Source organism: Rhinoderma darwinii, chromosome 9 (assembly GCF_050947455.1).
Source record: "Rhinoderma darwinii isolate aRhiDar2 chromosome 9, aRhiDar2.hap1, whole genome shotgun sequence".
Classification (NCBI taxonomy): domain Eukaryota; kingdom Metazoa; phylum Chordata; class Amphibia; order Anura; family Rhinodermatidae; genus Rhinoderma; species Rhinoderma darwinii.
The window spans coordinates 73,969,476-73,986,669 of record NC_134695.1 but is presented as its reverse complement, the minus strand read 5'-3'; the positions used below and the strand labels follow the sequence as shown (position 1 = coordinate 73,986,669).

At 42.7% G+C, this 17,194-nt stretch overlaps 1 protein-coding gene across 4 annotated transcripts in view; it reads right to left on the bottom strand.

Annotated features, from left to right (window-relative positions):
• Nucleotides 1-14,497: 14,497 nt before the first annotated feature.
• SBF2 (SET binding factor 2) overlaps nucleotides 14,498-17,194 on the bottom strand; it is a 210,325-nt gene continuing 207,628 nt past the window's right edge. For all 4 annotated transcript variants that reach the window (XM_075838160.1, XM_075838161.1, XM_075838162.1 and 1 more), the window contains one exon: nucleotides 14,498-15,968. In XM_075838160.1, the coding sequence (XP_075694275.1) occupies nucleotides 15,870-15,968 (99 nt within the window). In that variant the 3' untranslated portion in view covers nucleotides 14,498-15,869. The remainder of the gene's footprint in view (nucleotides 15,969-17,194) is intronic.

The window sequence follows — 17,194 nt, the reverse complement described above, 5'->3', positions numbered from 1 at the left end:
GGAGTCCAGTATATGGAACAAACAGTACCTTCAATGTGTAATACAAGCAGTTTAAATGAAGTAATACCTAGAGGATAAGATGTATAACATACCCATTGCAGTCCTCTGCAAGGACAGAACGTCAGTCCCAACGCGCCTTTCGGCGAAATGCCTTCGTCCGGGGGTCAGGACTGACGTTCTCTCCTTGGTACTGTTTGTTCCATATACTGGACTCCAGCATCAAGCTTTGTGCTTGCTGATACATTCTGCACTGGTTGTATTTATCTTTCATGCAAGTCTCTTTTCATCTGTATATATCTTGCACTTTGCAATTTACATGCTAATATATATACAGAAGTTTTAATTACTATTTGATCAGGTTAACTTAACCTAGAAGTAGATTGACATATTACCCTTGACACGGCCATTTATTGTCTCTTGTATGTCCTCTGTAATTGTGCCCTACACTCTATAGGTTTTATATCAGCTGTTTAGGGCAACACACCAAGGTTTACTTGGCTTTACTGAGGTCTAGCCTTTAAATACAGGCAGTGGTATAGCATATATTTACATATGTATACTAATTAGACCTTCTTCCTGCATGTACCAATAGGTTTATGTCAGTACAGGATAAGTAATGTATTGTATGTACACAGTGACTCTACCAGCAGAATAGTGAGTGCAGCTCTGGAGTATAATACAGGATGTAACTCAGGATCAGTACAGGATAAGTAATGTATGTACTCTGTGACTCCACCAGCAGAATAGTGAGTGCAGCTCTGGAGTATAATACAGGATGTAACTCAGGATCAGTACACGATAAGTAATGTAATGTATGTACACAGTGACTCCACAAGCAGAATAGTGAGTGCAGCTCTGGAGTATAATACAGGATATAACTCAGGATCAGTACAGGATAAGTAATGTAATGTATGTACACAGTGACTCCACCAGCAGAATAGTGAGTGCAGCTCTGGTGTATAATACAGGATGTAACTCAGGATCAGTACAGGATAAGTAATGTAATGTATGTACACAGTGACTCCACCAGCAGAATAGTGAGTGCAGCTCTGGTGTATAATACAGGATGTAACTCAGGATCAGTACAGGATAAGTAATGTAATGTATGTACACAGTGACTCCACCAGCAGAATAGTGAGTGCAGCTCTGGAGTATAATACAGGATGTAACTCAGGATCAGTACAGGATAAGTAATGTAATGTATGTACACAGTGACTCCACAAGCAGAATAGTGAGTGCAGCTCTGGAGTATAATACAGGATATAACTCAGGATCAGTACAGGATAAGTAATGTAATGTATGTACACAGTGACTCCACCAGCAGAATAGTGAGTGCAGCTCTGGTGTATAATACAGGATGTAACTCAGGATCAGTACAGGATAAGTAATGTAATGTATGTACACAGTGACTCCACCAGCAGAATAGTGAGTGCAGCTCTTGAGTATAATACAGGATGTAACTCAGGATCAGTACAGGATAAGTAATGTAATGTATGTACACAGTGACTCAACCAGCAGAATATTGAGTGCAGCTCTGGAGTATAATACAGAATGTAACTCAGGATCAATACAGGATAAGTAATGTAATGTATGTACACAGGTGACTCCACCAGCAGAATAGTGAGTGCAGATCTGGGGTATAATACAGGATGAAACTCAGGATCAGTACAGGATAAGTAATGTAATGTATGTAGACAGTGACCCTAACAGCAGAACAGTGAGTGCGGCTCTGGAGTATAATAAAGGATGTAACCCAGGATCAGTACAGGCTAAGTAATGTAATGTATGTAGACAGTGACCCTAACAGCAGAATAGTGAGTGCAGCTCTGGAGTATAATACAGGCTGTAACTCAGGATCAGTACAGGCTAAGTAATGTAATGTTTGTACACAGTGACTGTACCTGCAGAATAGTGAGTGCAGCTCTGGAGTGTAATACAGGATGTAAGTCTGGATCAGTACAGGATAAGTAATGTGATGTATGTACACAGTGACTCCATTAGCAGAATAGTGAGTGCAGCTCTGGAGTATAATACAGGATATAACTCAGGATCAGTACAGGATAAGTAATATAATGTATGTACACAGTGACTCCATCAGCAGAATAGTGAGTGCAGCTCTGGAGTATAATACAGGATGTAACTCAGGATCAGTACAGGATAAGTAATGTAATGTATGTACACAGTGACTCCACCAGCAGAATAGTGAGTGCAGCTCTGGAGTATAATACAGGATATAACTCAGGATCAGTACAGGATAAGTAATGTAATGTATGTACACAGTGACTCCACCAGCAGAATAGTGAGTACAGCTCTGGAGTATAATACAGGATATAACTCAGGATCAGTACAGGATAAGTAATATAATGTATATACACAGTGACTCCACCAGCAGAATAGTGAGTGCAGCTCTGGAGTATAATACAGGATATAACTCCGGATCTGTACAGGATAAGTAATGTAAGGTATGTACACAGTGACTCCATCAGCAGAATAGTGAGTGCAGCTCTGGAGTAATGTGATGTATGTACACAGTGACTTTAGTTTTTATGGAGAAAAATTCTATATGTAAGCTGTATAATGATGTCACAAGCTGCACACGTTAATTTCCATTTGTTGGGGACCTGTAGAAGAAGAGATATCGAAAAATTTAAACCTATTTGACCACTTGTTAGTCTTGTAAGCAGATAGCATTGGTCTGTGCATTACAACACCCAACCACACGAGGCGCTGTAGTGAATGGATGATGACTTCGGAGGTCCCAGTGCATTTATGTGTGTCCCCCAGCGTTTGCTCCTCATGTTCCTCCTGAGATACTTTCGCTCTTGGACTGATCACTTTAGTAACTGTTGCAGCCTAAACATAAAAATACAGAATTGACCACGTGACTGAGCTGCCGGGTGGATTTCATGCTTTCCAGAGCGTGTTATTACATTTATTACATTCGTTTCTTTCCAGTCTTCTCATTTCTTGTGTTCATTTTTTTCTTCTTTAATGTTTGATGTTTTTGGCTCATCCTCTTAATCTTTGTTTCTGTTCGCACCTACTGACTTTCTGAGGGGGGGGGGGGGGGGTCTTTATATTCCCATTGCAGCGTCCTCAATCATAATCTAAATTGCAAATATCGGGGTCATTTGCAGAACAGAAAATGGAATAAGGAGCCAAAAATTCTTAGCTGATGCCGAGAGCCGACTGCAATGTGATTTATCTCATCCAGAGTCAGGTCTGATCTCTCAGGAAAGTCTCATTCTGCAGCAAGAGCGTACGTGCCATAGGGGAAGACCATGTGGCTGCTATGGGGCCCCTGGGGTGAAGGGGGCTTAGCCCAGGTTGGCTGTAGGGATCACCACTTCATAGGTCCTACAAAAATAAGGGCATACATACCATAGAGGCAGACCAAGCACCTGCTATGGGGTCCATATAGAGCGCGGATCCAGTCCTGGTTGGTCCCATCCCCTGTATTACTGACGAGAACCTGTGCAGGACTCCCCTCCCCAGAGGAACTCAATTGTAAGCAAACAAGGGGGTGAGGAATTGTCGAAGGGTCATGGAAAGGCGGTTGAGGGGGAAACAATCAGATGTCTCTTCTGTCCTGGGTGGTAAAATTCAGGAATATAATGGTGGGCTGCTTAATCTATGCTATGGCGCCCCCAGTCTTTTATGTACACCCCCGCATTGCAGTAAAGTTTGTAGCGAACAAGTCTTACAGGATTTCCCCTTAGACTGTGCTTATACTCGGAGGTGATCAGGACCTTGTTAGGGTCAGCAATGACTGTAAGAGCGATCACCCTACAGTATATACATTATTCATCATCTTAATATTTAGGACTATGATGCTTTGCAGCTGGACATCACATTCAGGCTGAGGAGGAGCTGCCGCCAAGACAAGGACGGTTCCATGCGTCTTCACAATTGTGTTGGGAAGTGACAACCACGATCAGAACAACTCCACCTACCGTCCTGCAATTAATGGGGTTGTCGTTATTTGATAGGAGGTGAGCTGCTGGCTTCTGATGTCAACCCTGGGTCTATGGAGGCGCAGCTCTCCCTGTACTGACTCAAGTAGAGACCATGGTCAGTCCCGGACAATAGAGACTGCAGTAGGATCTGAACCATCTTCTAGAACCTGAGGCAAAACTACAACTCCCAGCATGATATTCCCAGCATGATAGGAGTTGTCATTTTTTAACATCTGGAGAGCCTCAGGTCGAGGAGCACTAGTGTAGACTTCAGTCACTTGTATCTGTTGCTCCACGGTGGTCACCAACAAGTGCAAGGACCAGGTGGCATCTCCAGTCTTGTTTTTCTGCCTGTTCAAGCCCTTTCTTTCTAGGAATAAACTCCAGACGTCTCGTCTCCAATTTCATCCTTTTCTAAAAGTAAATTGTAGAAATATTCATTCATGTTTATGTTTTGCTTTGGGAAATGCCAGCCGAAACTCTGCCTGGGTGGGAAATACGGAAAACAACGGGAGACGTCGACTTGTGGTCTACAGTCAGAAGAACGATTTGGACTTTGACTAATAAGAGAATTATTTGTGACTTTATTTCAGGAAACATTGAGAAGCCGAACGTCTAATAACAACTGGTTTATTTATAGGTCTTGGTACGATTTGTTCTTGTTTATTTCCCGCCTGGGACTCGTGTGCAAACAACGATGGATTCATCATCAGCTCCTGCAAACCAGGGACACCCCACCGGCTCCCCAACATTTCTACCACACATGAGGCTTTCTGGCTGAGATATGGTGTAGTATCTGCTCTTATTAGTGGTGTGACGGTGCGAGGACACGGTGCGAGGACTGGAAAGCTCTGGGGTCCCTGTAGATGACCACGTACCACCAGATCGAGGCCATGGGTGGAGTAGTGTGAAGGCCTGGGGTGACCATTGTCCCTGGAGTGATGACTCTCGAGGTTCCTGTAAGTCACTGGTTATTGGGATCCCTCTGAGGAGTCGGGAACATGACCAGAACTTTCTCCCTGTTGAGCAGAATCACTTCTTATTCGGTATCTTGCCAAGTTCCTGCTTCTTACACTTCTGGCTCGTGTGCCGTGGTCTAATTATCCTTCGTTATTTTCCATCCATCTGGTCTCATGTTACTTTTCTCTGCTCGTCCTAACAAATCAGTGGGACAAATGTTCCCATTAACACTTCGGTCTAGTTTTCAGGCGCCCATGATAAGTCCATTTTACCACCACTGCTGTAATTTTGGAGATAAATTACAGTCTATAGGGAACTTGTGACAAAGTTATTGTAGCCTGAATTGCAGGTGTGGTCAAAATTTGCAGGAATGTTCTAGTAAAAAAAGACAGCGACTGATGTAGAATTTTAATGTTATTAGTGTTGGTTACCTGACTGCTTTTAAGTTCGGTTCCATTATGACCAGTGACTCCAGCTTAGCTGCATTGTGTAGGTGAGGTAGTCTTGAATCCATCTCCTGTCGCATTGGAGCCTCAGACTACTGCTGTCTTTCCCTGTGCTTTACACTGCAGCTCTGCTTGTTTGAGTTAACTGCTGTTAATAAGCGCATGTTCATTACAGCAAGGACAGAATGGTTATAAACAAGTAGTGGTAAAAAGACGACCATGTAACATGGGGGGTGATCAATGAGTAAAATCTTGGAGGCCTTCTTTAATCCCTTAGAAGATACTACTGCTCATTAAATATTCCATTAACGTGACACCACAAAATGCGACCAGGCAGCTTAGATCATGGATTGTACAAAACAGAAAATCCAAAGCCCACAGAAGTCGTATATAGAATTTGATATAGTTCATTTTGGAGTAAAGAAAAGTGACGTTGTAACATTAGGAAGAGGTTGATTGTAACAATGTATCACAGGAGTAATTGTTACCTAACACACAGTCCTAATATCCCGGTTGCACTTTGTATCTTTGTTTCATAAGTCACAGAATAGGAGACTCTTGGGCAACTCTTCTTACAGATCTTGTATTTTGCTTGGCAGATGTGAAGCCCACACACACTGGTCACCACCATAAATATTCCATGAAGCCGCTCCATCTGTCTCAGGCTTATCTGTAAGCCACAGATTTAAATCCCTGTTTCCCCCATTGAATATAATTGATTGGGCTCCAAAGAATGTAAAAACACAAAATAATATTACTTTAATGTTCAGTTGGAAGGAGAGGTTGATAGTCGGATCTGAAGTATTTCGTTTCATATTCCAGAATGCGGCTCTGCGTTATGTCAACCCCTTCGATGATCCTCCTCTACACAACGTATCTTGGAGATCAGACGACTCGGTGACGGATGTATCGCGGCAGTGTGATCAGAACGCATTGGTTGGCGGACAGATACGTCTTCCATCTTACAAGTCAAGAGCTTCTCGAACAGCCCTAAAGCATCACTCAATCATATCCTCAATATGGTTACACTTAGACCCAACTGGTCTCCTTCCAAGACGAAACTTCTCGAAAAGTCACCCAAAAAGAACTCCGATCATGAGCGCTGACATGTATATTGTGCACTAATGGCGTTTTACAATCTGGAACATTCATACCAATATATACTTGAAGCTCTCAGCGTGGGCTGCAATTACCGACATCCCCCTCAGTCGAGATGGAAACGTTCCAGAGTTCCATGATTCATCCAACAGGGGGGAACAAAATCTAACGATTTATCGACAAAAATTTTATAAGATGAGTGAAATGAACAATATCATCTGATTACTATAGAAAAGTCCCCGAATTCTTATTTCTGTTTTTACAGAATGAAACATGGACTATTGACAACAGATAAAGACCGTGGTCCATCACCGCCCAGAGTCAATAGGAGTGCAGAACGGGATTGGACGCCAGAGACTAATATATTCTAATCTAAAAATGAGTAAAACAAAACAGATCTAACTTGTACATTGACCTGGAACTAAGTAAGTTAATTGTACTCATGGCGGCAAAATGTCTCAGTTTATTGTAAAATGCCTCAGTTTATTGTACGAAGTACCGTAAAAAATAGTGTAGTACCGTGTTAGCCACAAACAATATGCAATATTAAATACTTTTGTGTCAAAAAAGACAAAAGTATAGTAGGTATGATACATAACAATTATATATGCAAGATTTCAGAGCACACAGGCTCCTTCTTCAGGTAAGTTTAAACAGTGTGCTCTAAAAGCCGCATATATAATTGTTATGGTCAGTTTATTGTAAAATATCATCAAGCAAATTAAGACTGAAGGGGAGACAATATAATGAAGTTATGTTAAATATATTTAATACATCAGTATTTCCTACAGTACTTACTGCCCCCTATGTACAAGAATATAACTATGATAATACTGCTCCTATATACAAGAATATAACTACTATAATACTGCTCCTATATACAAGAATATAACTACTATAATACTGCCCCCTATATACAAGAATATAACTACTATAATACTGAACCTATATACAAGAATGTAACTACTATAATACTGCTCCTATATACAAGAATATAACTACTATAATACTGCCCCTATATACAAGAATATAACTACTATAATACTGCCCCCTATATACAAGAATATAACTACTATAATACTGCTCCTATATACAAGAATATAACTACTATAATACTGCTCCTATATACAAGAATATAACTACAATAATACTGCCCCCTATATACAAGAATATAACTACTATAATACTGAACCTATATACAAGAATATAACTACTATAATACTGCTCCCTATATACAAGAATATAACTACTATAATACTGCTCCCTATATACAAGAATATAACTACTATAATACTGCCTTCTATATACAAGAATATAACTACTATAATACTGCCCCTATATACAAGAATATAACTACTATAATACTGCCTTCTATATACAAGAATATAACTACTATAATACTGCCTCCTATATACAAGAATATAACTACTATAATACTGTTCCTATATACAAGAATATAACTACTATAATACTGCCCCCTATATACAAGAATATAACTACTATAATACTGCCCCTATATACAAGAATATAACTACTATAATACTGCTCCTATATACAAGAATATAACTACTATAATACTGCCTCCTATATACAAGAATATAACTACTATAATACTGCCTCTATATACAAGAATATAACTACTATAATACTGCCCCTATATACAAGAATATAACTACTATAATACTGTCCCCTATGTACAAGAATATAACTACTATAATACTGCCCCTATATACAAGAATATAACTACTATAATACTGCTCCCTATATACAAGAATATAACTACTATAATACTGCCTTCTATATACAAGAATATAACTACTATAATACTGCCTCCTATATACAAGAATATAACTACTATATTACTGCTCCCTATATACAAGAATATAACTACTATAATACTGAACCTATATACAAGAATATAACTACTATAATACTGCCCCTATATACAAGAAAATAACTACTATAATACTGCCCCTATATACAAGAATATAACTACTATAATACTGCTCCTATATACAAGAATATAACTACTATAATACTGCCCCCTACGGAAAAGAACATGAATCTGACTAGAGAGGAGAGTTGCTTTACAATTGTTATAATATTAGATGTGAAGACTTTGGACATCAGGGTTTCTAATTTTCCATTTCATTTGTTTACACCTGGACTATTTTACATTCACTTTTGGAAGAAACCAAAGGAATTTTGGACAAGTTCTGGAATTCTGTCCTAGTTTTTGTTTGGAAACTCACTGCCCGCACTTGGAGCCTGATCCTCTCACCCACAGGAGATTTGTTATTAACTCATTTATTTGGGATCTGTCAATCTACAGACTTCTAGAACATACAATATACACGTGAGCTCCGTTTCTTCTCCTCGGGCCTCATCATTCTTTGATTTGTCACATTATTTGAAACCAACGTTCTGCAATACAAGCGATCCGGTGTAATCCGTGGGAAAGTCAGAGGATATTCGCAGCCAATGTTTTCTGTACAGTGTCTCGTTCTGCCGACAGGAGTTTGGACATGTTCAGAAACACGACAAGTTCCTGGCGGCCAATGAGCATCAGAAATGCATTGAATTCTGCCAATGAAGTTGAAACACTTGGAATTTGAGACGATTTGACCACCTGCGATACACAGAAGAGAATTTGGCCTTGTTTGTGGTAAAGTACAGGAGTCTACCCAGGTCTTACAAGAGATGCCAAGCTGCCCACATGGCTGACGATGGACGACAAGTGTTTAACATCCTTAAAATTTCAACAGTTGAAGAGAATTTTATGTCGGTAACACAGAAAAACAGGCCACGATTCTGTAACCATTAGACCGAGACATGTCAGAACCAGACAGAGCATGATGGGATTTGTGGCAGAAAAGCCTCTGGTGCACATACAACCAAAACTGAAGCCTCTTATGTGCTCCTGACTCCTCCTGGGCAGTCACTGTGTGCAGTCTCCTCCTCCTGATAAGTCACTGTGTGCAGTCTCCTCCTCCTGGGCAGTCACTGTGTGCAGTCTCTTCCTTCTGGGCAGTCACTGGGCGCAGTCTATTCCTTCTGTGCAGTCTCATTCTCCTGTGCAGTCACCTCCTTCTGTGCAGTCACTGTGTGCAATCTATTCCTTCTGGGCAGTCACTGGGCACAGTCTCTTCCTTCTGTGCAGTTTCATTCTCCTGTGCAGTCAGTATGAGCAGTCTTTTCCTTCTGTGCAGTCACTGTGTGCAGTTTCTTCCGTCTGTGCAGTCAGTATGCAGTCTCTTTCTCCTGTACAGTCTGTGTGCAGTCTCTTTCTCCTGTGCAGTCTCTGTGTGAAGTCTCTTCCTCCTGGGCAGTCAGTTTGTGCAGTCTCTTCCCCCTGTGAAGTCTCTTCCTGCTGTGCAGTCTCTGTGTGCAGTCTTTCGTCCTGTGCAATCTCTGTGTGCAGTCTTTCCTCCTGGGCAGTCACGGGGTGAAGTCTCTTTCTCCTGGGCAGTCACTGTGTGCAGTCTTTCCTCCCGGGCAGTCACTGTGTGCAGTCTTTCCTCCTGGGCAGTCACTGTGTGCAGTCTCTTCCTTCTGTGCAGTCTTTCGTCATGGGCAGTCACTGTGTGCAGTCTCTTTCTTCTGTACAGTCACTGTGTGCAGTCTCTTCCTCCTGGGCAGTCACTGTGTGCAGTCTCTTCCTCCTGGGCAGTCTCTTTTTTGTGTACAGTCACGGTGTGCAGTCTCTTCCTCCTAGGCAGTCAGTTTGTGCAGTCTCTTCCTCCTGTGCAGTCTCCTCTTCCTGGGCAGTCACTATGTGCAGTCCCCTCCTCCTGGGCAGTTACTGTGTGCAGTCTCCTCCTCCTGGGCAGTCACTGTGTGAAGTCTCCTCCTCCTGGGCAGTCTCTGTGTGCAGTCTTTTCCTCCTGTGCAGACGCTGTGTGCAGTCTTTCCTCCTGGGCAGTTTCTGTGTAGTCTCTTCCTCACGGGCAGTCACTGCGTGCAGTCTTTCCTCCTGGGCAGTCACTGTGCAGTCTTTCCTCCTGGGCAGTACCTGTGTGCAGTCTCTTCCTCCTGGGCAGTCGCGGTGTGCAGTCTCTTCCTCCTGGGCTTTCGCTGTGTGCAGTCTTTCCTCCTGGGCAGTCACGGTGTGAAGTCTCTTCCTCCTGGGCAGTCACGGTGTGCAGTCTTTCCACTTCGTTCTGGTGCAGGAAGTAGCTGTCTGATAGTCACCAGTGTCAGTCATATTGTCTCTCGTAGAGTTATTTTTTTTCTTACACCTTGTCACTTAGAAGCTCCTCCTTCTCCCTCTTTCAGCTCTTCCTGGCAATCTATCACACTAAGCGAGCCCTCCCCCTCTTGCTGTGGAATGTGATTTGGTGTCAGTGATGTCTCAGACACATCCTTCCCTCTAATTTATAGACTCTTACTCTGATCAGTGTCTTGTCTTCCGGTATACTGTGTGGAAATAGAGAAAATAATCTGATCATCTATATTTTCATTTACCTTCCCCGACTCCTGTCTGACTTTCATATTACTGCTATGGAGGGAGATCAGCACCAGCCAGACGCTTATTCTGGGAGTACATAGGACTCGATGGATGATGTCCAAACTGTCTGATCCCGGTTTCACCCCAAACAGCAGATGCTGAGGAGTCGAGCTGTCCACATAAAGCCCACCCCCCCCCCAAACAAAAATTGAATGCCTATGGTCCCACTAGGAAGAGGGACCGAAGAGACCGAACACTTTGGATGAAATGCTGGATACGATGCTGCTTTATGAATATTGGAGATCCACAAGACGCACCGCTGACCCGGAGACACTGGCTTGAGTTCTCCTCTAATAGAAGGCAGAACCTTTTTTCCTGACAGAATTGGATACATGGGCGTCCCCTTCCTCAATCAACATTGTTGGGTCACACGATATTTGCATGTGCTCGGTGTATAACTTCCTAGTACAAGCAAACGGATCCATGACGAAAATGACCGAATCCATCAGTCAAGAACTGGAGTCATTTCATCATGTGCTGGTGTGACCTCAGATCCAAGACCGTCCAGAACTAGGACTTGTGGGCAGTGAATGCAATTTACTAATTTATTCTTATCCAGATCTGGAGGCTAAAAATAAGAAAAACATCAGAAGGACAAGTCCCAGATCCTAATTTAGGAAGTAGAATCTCCGGAGCTGTTGGTTCCTTTGGGTTTTAGTTTTCTATTCCAAAGTTGGGAAAGTTGATGTCCTTGTTGTTCTGAGTTCCGGTCCATCTGCTGCATCCACAGAACAGGCTGTCCGTGCTCCTTGGCTGCCTCGCGCTTTCATGTCATTTACATGAGCTCATCGGACACGTTTCCATTACTGGTAATACTTTTGGATTTTCGACAACATACTGATGAGGAGGAGGGGGAAAAATTTCCATTATATCATGTGGATTAAGTTTTCCATTCACACCTCGTCAACAATTTCATTATTTAATTGCAACGTAGAGTGAAAAAAAAAAAAAAGGACATTGGAAAATTCTCTCTTCTGGAATTTTTTCTCTCTCTCTTGGCCTCGTTGTCGCCCCCTGGTAAATAATTAATGGCCAAGAAGAGTAGGAAAAGGGAAGTGGTAACAATTCTGAACACAATTTAGAAGGGTTCTATCCTCCGTGAGTAGAAATTACTCTAAGAATTCTACACTGGGCAGCGCAAATCTTATCTATGTTTGGTTGCCCATCGTAGGAGCAGAGCCTTAGCACAGAAGACTTGTATGATTCTGTAGAAGTCAACTCCACCTGGAGATGACTATGGAGCAAATCAGTGGACCATGTGAACCAGAAGTCAACTCCACCTGGAGATAACTATGGAGCAAATCACTGTTGAGCATGAGAACCAGAAGTCAACTCCACCTGGAATGGACTATGGTGAAGACTACTGTGGACTATGCGAAACAGCAGACAATGGCTTTGGAGTAGACCATTTGTCTTGTTTCACAAGTAACCTCTTCGTCCTGATTCACGATATGGCCTTTGTGAGCAATGATAACGGCAGAGTTTAGCTCCAGCTATGATATGTGTACAGGAAGGAATCTCAGAATCATATCCCGTCCAAGGTTCCCCGGCCAGCGCTGTATCTAAGCTACTCTTAATGGGGTACAGATCTTGCAGGACAATTTTTAACGACTAGAATGCTCTCTCTTCGGTTAACCATCCATATCATAGACCTGTATACATTATGTAATGGAGAAACATATTTAGGGTGGAGATCTCCCTGAAGACAGAACTGAAGATCCGTCCATCCAGTTCTATATTTGAGAATGACGTACTGGACCATGTTCTGTTGATTGCGTTTTCTTTGATGTTTGTAATTGTCTTTGGAGGGTTAATTGGTGGACCTGGGGGGTGGGGGGGGGGGGGGTCCATAGATGTGCTCCACCATAGACCTCTGGAGTATATTGACAGCATATGCCTTCCATCTTAAAACTTGTGTATTGACTCAGGGAATGCAGCTTATTTACTTATGTTCACAATGCTCTTCCATACGGTCCCCAGGAATGTGGCGCCATACTCACCGGCACCGCAGTATTAATACCATGCGGAGCAGCATTCCTCCATGTGCCTCAAATTCTCATCCTTGTAAGTCACCACATTGTCATGTGTCTTCAATTAAAACCCCACTGGAAGGTGCCGTCCTCCATTGCACAAACCTCATCTCCTGACACTGGTGGAATAACAGGGTTAAGACTGCGGGATTTTCCTAAATTCTTCGGCTTTCTGGATCCAGTTTATAATTGTAATCTGAAAATCCTTTATAGAAATGAAGTTTTACTCATCTGCAATCTCATTCTCTTGAAAGGAATTTCTCAATTGCATCGGTGACTTCATATTTCCTATATAATATAATGAAGAGGTAACTTGGGGGTCCTGGTTGGCGCGGTGTCCAATACGTCTACAATCCTTTATCACTTCATGGTTTGGGGTTCGTTTTCTGCTCTATGTTTGTATTAGGGGCGTCCTTATGCAATGGTTTTATGGGTAGTTGTCTGGGTGCACGTGGGCTGTCATGTGGCTTTTATACCAGTGCAAAAATGCCTATTTGTGTTTTACTCCCATAGTCCTACCCTGTGAATAACACACAAGATGGACAGATTTGCATGCTCAGTGACTGGGTGACCAAATAGCTTCCTACAGCCAGCAAGATGGCCGACAATGCTTCCTATCAAAATAGAGGATTCAGCTCCGGAGCACAAACTGCTGCTGTAACAAGTCACGTACTGTGCAGACTAAGAAACAAGGAGAGTTTGCCATATGGAGAGGAGCAAAATCATTTATTATCGGAACCCAATGATACATTTTTCGTTGAAATCGGTCATGTGACCCCAGATACATCTAGCCCCATAAAATAGAACTGCATCCGTCAGGAGGATTCTGTACTCACTTGTTCTGAGCCTCCGATCCTTTGAGGGCCATTCAGTGGTACTCTGTATCTCAGCTTAATTTGGAGGGTATATAGATGATTTAATTTAAAGGGGACATGTCCTATTGGTGGCAGGTTTGTCCCTGAAATTTTTCCTGCTCAGAAAAAGTTAAAGATGCAACTGTTTGATAATTTTTGACTCAATAAAAGACTCCGGTGACGCTTCGCTCTGTGTGTACTGCATATAAGATTTATTTACAGCCCTTAACTGGGCAGTTATTACAAGATGTCTGACGTACACGGCGTAACAAAGCCACAAAAAGTGTTAAAACGAGTTAAAAAATAAAGTTTTACATTTGTTTCTAGACGCAGAGTCTGATGGACCAGGAAACCTTTATCGTACAAAGGAAAAATCATATACAAAATGACACAACTGTGCAAAGGGGCAGCCACACGTGTGACCGCTTACAGAGGGATACAAAAAGCTGACACGGGTGGGGGAGGGGAGAACCAATACAAATAGATATCTCCTACTGAGCAGAGGCGTTCAAGTTTATTACATAAGTCGATATTTATAGTTGTGGTTTTGGCACTGTGCGGTGAAGACGACACCAGTTCACGTGGTCAGAAATTCATTCTAAAAACATTTTCCCCTAAAATACACTTACTGGAAATGTTTTGTAAGTCCCTCGCTCGTAAAAGAATTCTACTCAGCTGGTCCTTAGTTATATCTATATCTGGGAAAGCTGGGTAATAACTAATATGGCTTCGATTACAGCTCCCATAGGGGCGGTCACCCAGCTTTCCCAGGAGACAGAACTGCCTCGTTATGCAGCAACCAGGGAGCTGGGGGTTGTATTGCCACATAAATAGGCAGATTTGTTGCTCAGAGGCCTGGGAAAGCTGGGTGACATCCCATAATGGAGCTGTAATGGCAGCCATATTGGTTGTCACTCAACTTTCCCAGCAACTGATCAAACTAAGAGACGGATGAAGAGAATTTTTGACAGAAGTTTTTTGGATTTCAGGGTGAAATGAGGGATCGGTTCGGTTCTTTGTGACTCCGTTCCGGCCGAGGTGAAGTCGTTTATGGCGGTTTCTGCAGGAGAAGGTAAATTTACACGCGTCGCAGCAGACAGAAGATACAAAAATTATTTATATACAGTACAAACCTGGTCATAAAGATCAACATATTAACAGCTTAAAATCTAATTACCCCAAAATATATCACAAGTGGTCAGAGGATTTTATCCTTTTTTTTGTGGGGTGGGGGCCTAAACACACAGAAAATAAGGGGGTGGTTAAAAACCTTGTTTGAGGAATGCCTGTGGGGTGTCCAGTGACCGTGTCTGACATACTATGTACATGGCGGACTCAGAACGCTCCTTCATTACGCCCTTCCTGTAGCTTTAAGTGCATGTGCTTTGCATACGATGTGTAGTGCATTTATCTATGTACAATAAGGAGGGCTAGCCCCGCCCCCTGCGGCTGATATCCTGGGCTCCGCCCTCCTTGGAGTGTTGCGCGGGTGCGTCACCCTGTCCTACTGCGACCACCATACAAGAAGAATAAAAAGCACCGCACTATAGAGACTACACACGAGGCCAAATACTGCGCAAATGTCATTCACAGGAGGAAAAATATCAAACTGTACAGGGTTCTGTAAACTGCTCGGCCTGAATCGCTCAGACTTACCGCTTGCTCCGCCCCTAATCTCCGCTTCTGGCCCCGCCTCCCTATTGTAGTAAACATTTTTAGGAATGTTTCGGTTTAGCTGCATAAGAATTACTCGGTTTAAAAAAATAATAAAAAAATGGTTCAAGATTCCAAAAACACCTCCGTTAGGGGGCGCCAACGGAAAAATAGTCGCCAAGTGGCGTAAGAATGCATTGCTGCGGCACAGGACTCAGCTGCCACGGTGTCAGCTGGCTGAAAGGGAGGGGCATTTAAACATATACAACAAAAATACCCCCAAAAAACCCCAAGACAGTCCTTCCTATAAAGAGGAGATATGGCCAATGGCATCCCGTGTGCCGCCGACTCCTGTGGGTGGGCTTCTAGGCGTCAGATATACAGCTCTGTATCTTGTCCATCCACTGCTGGGCACTCTGTGTATCCTGAGCGCAGAAATTGTACACTCGCTTGCTGGTTTTTACCTGGAAGGAGAGAATTAGGAGATGTAACCTGGCATTAATGCGTCTTGGCTAACGCTGCAAATGTAAAGTCTTACTTTAAGGTATAGAGGGGAGGAGCCTCTGGGTGACCGAGTGACAGATATTTGCCCCTTGAGGCCTTATACGACTAGTAATGGTTACTTTCAGGCAGCTATATCCTGTATATTAATAAATTGCAGTCATATTTAGGGGTGGGAGTTTGCGTCTCTGTCACCTGGTCACCCCCTTCCTGCTCAGCTCTGCTAAGAAGTAAATCACAGTAGAGATTCTTTCCATTCACATGCCAAAATATTATATAGCCATCAGGAATGTCAGATAGGTCAGAGCCTACACCCTCATATACAGCCTAATCAAAAAACAAAGAATGCTGGGAAGTGTAGTTCAGTAGTGAGGGAGGAAGTAGCTAGCTTCTGCTTCTACTCCTAAGAAAGGCAACACATCCAGACCCTGAATACTTTTTGTTCAAAATGCTGGAAATAAGTGCTGAATGCTACATTTGTGTATTTGTCATTTTTATATCTCAGGTATTTAAGCTTCACTTCAGGGATAGATTTTCTTAAAGGGCCCCTATCACAAAGTCAGCAGCCATTTCTATGAGGTCCTTGGAAAAATGAACTACATCTGGGTAGCAGCCCCTAAAATGATTAACCGGGACCCAGAATAGTGAGCTCTGCCCTTGCAACTCGTCATGTTTCTGGAAGTTAGCGCTGCAGATTAGTGCGTCATGTGACCAGTCTTGTTCCTGTTGAATGGGGAGGGGCATGTGTCAGAAACTAGTTTCCTGCCCCCCTATTGGTTACTACAGGAGGTCGTTTAGTGGGAGTTCAGGGTTATTATGTAATGTGTTACATGCCCTTATGTACAAGTATCTGTCCTGGTGACAGGTTCCCTTTAAATAACAGGTGATGTCATATTTAGCATCTGTGGATCAAGTACATTCCAATTAGGAACCCCAAATTCTCTATCTCTGTCTGTCGGGACGTGACATTGGTTGTGTACAATGGTCACGTGACCCCTCGCATTGTGTATAACACGCTGTTTCTATAGTCACGGTTCTATTTCTGCTTTCTCCCGAGCGGACGATGATGTCGTGGGCTGGAATTTTCGGCCCCACCCAACGGTTCTCCAGGTTCCAGATGGCATCTGGAAAGGAGCTATAACATGTCGGCATCCAGAAGGAATGTATTTTTTTATTCTCTGCTTCTAAT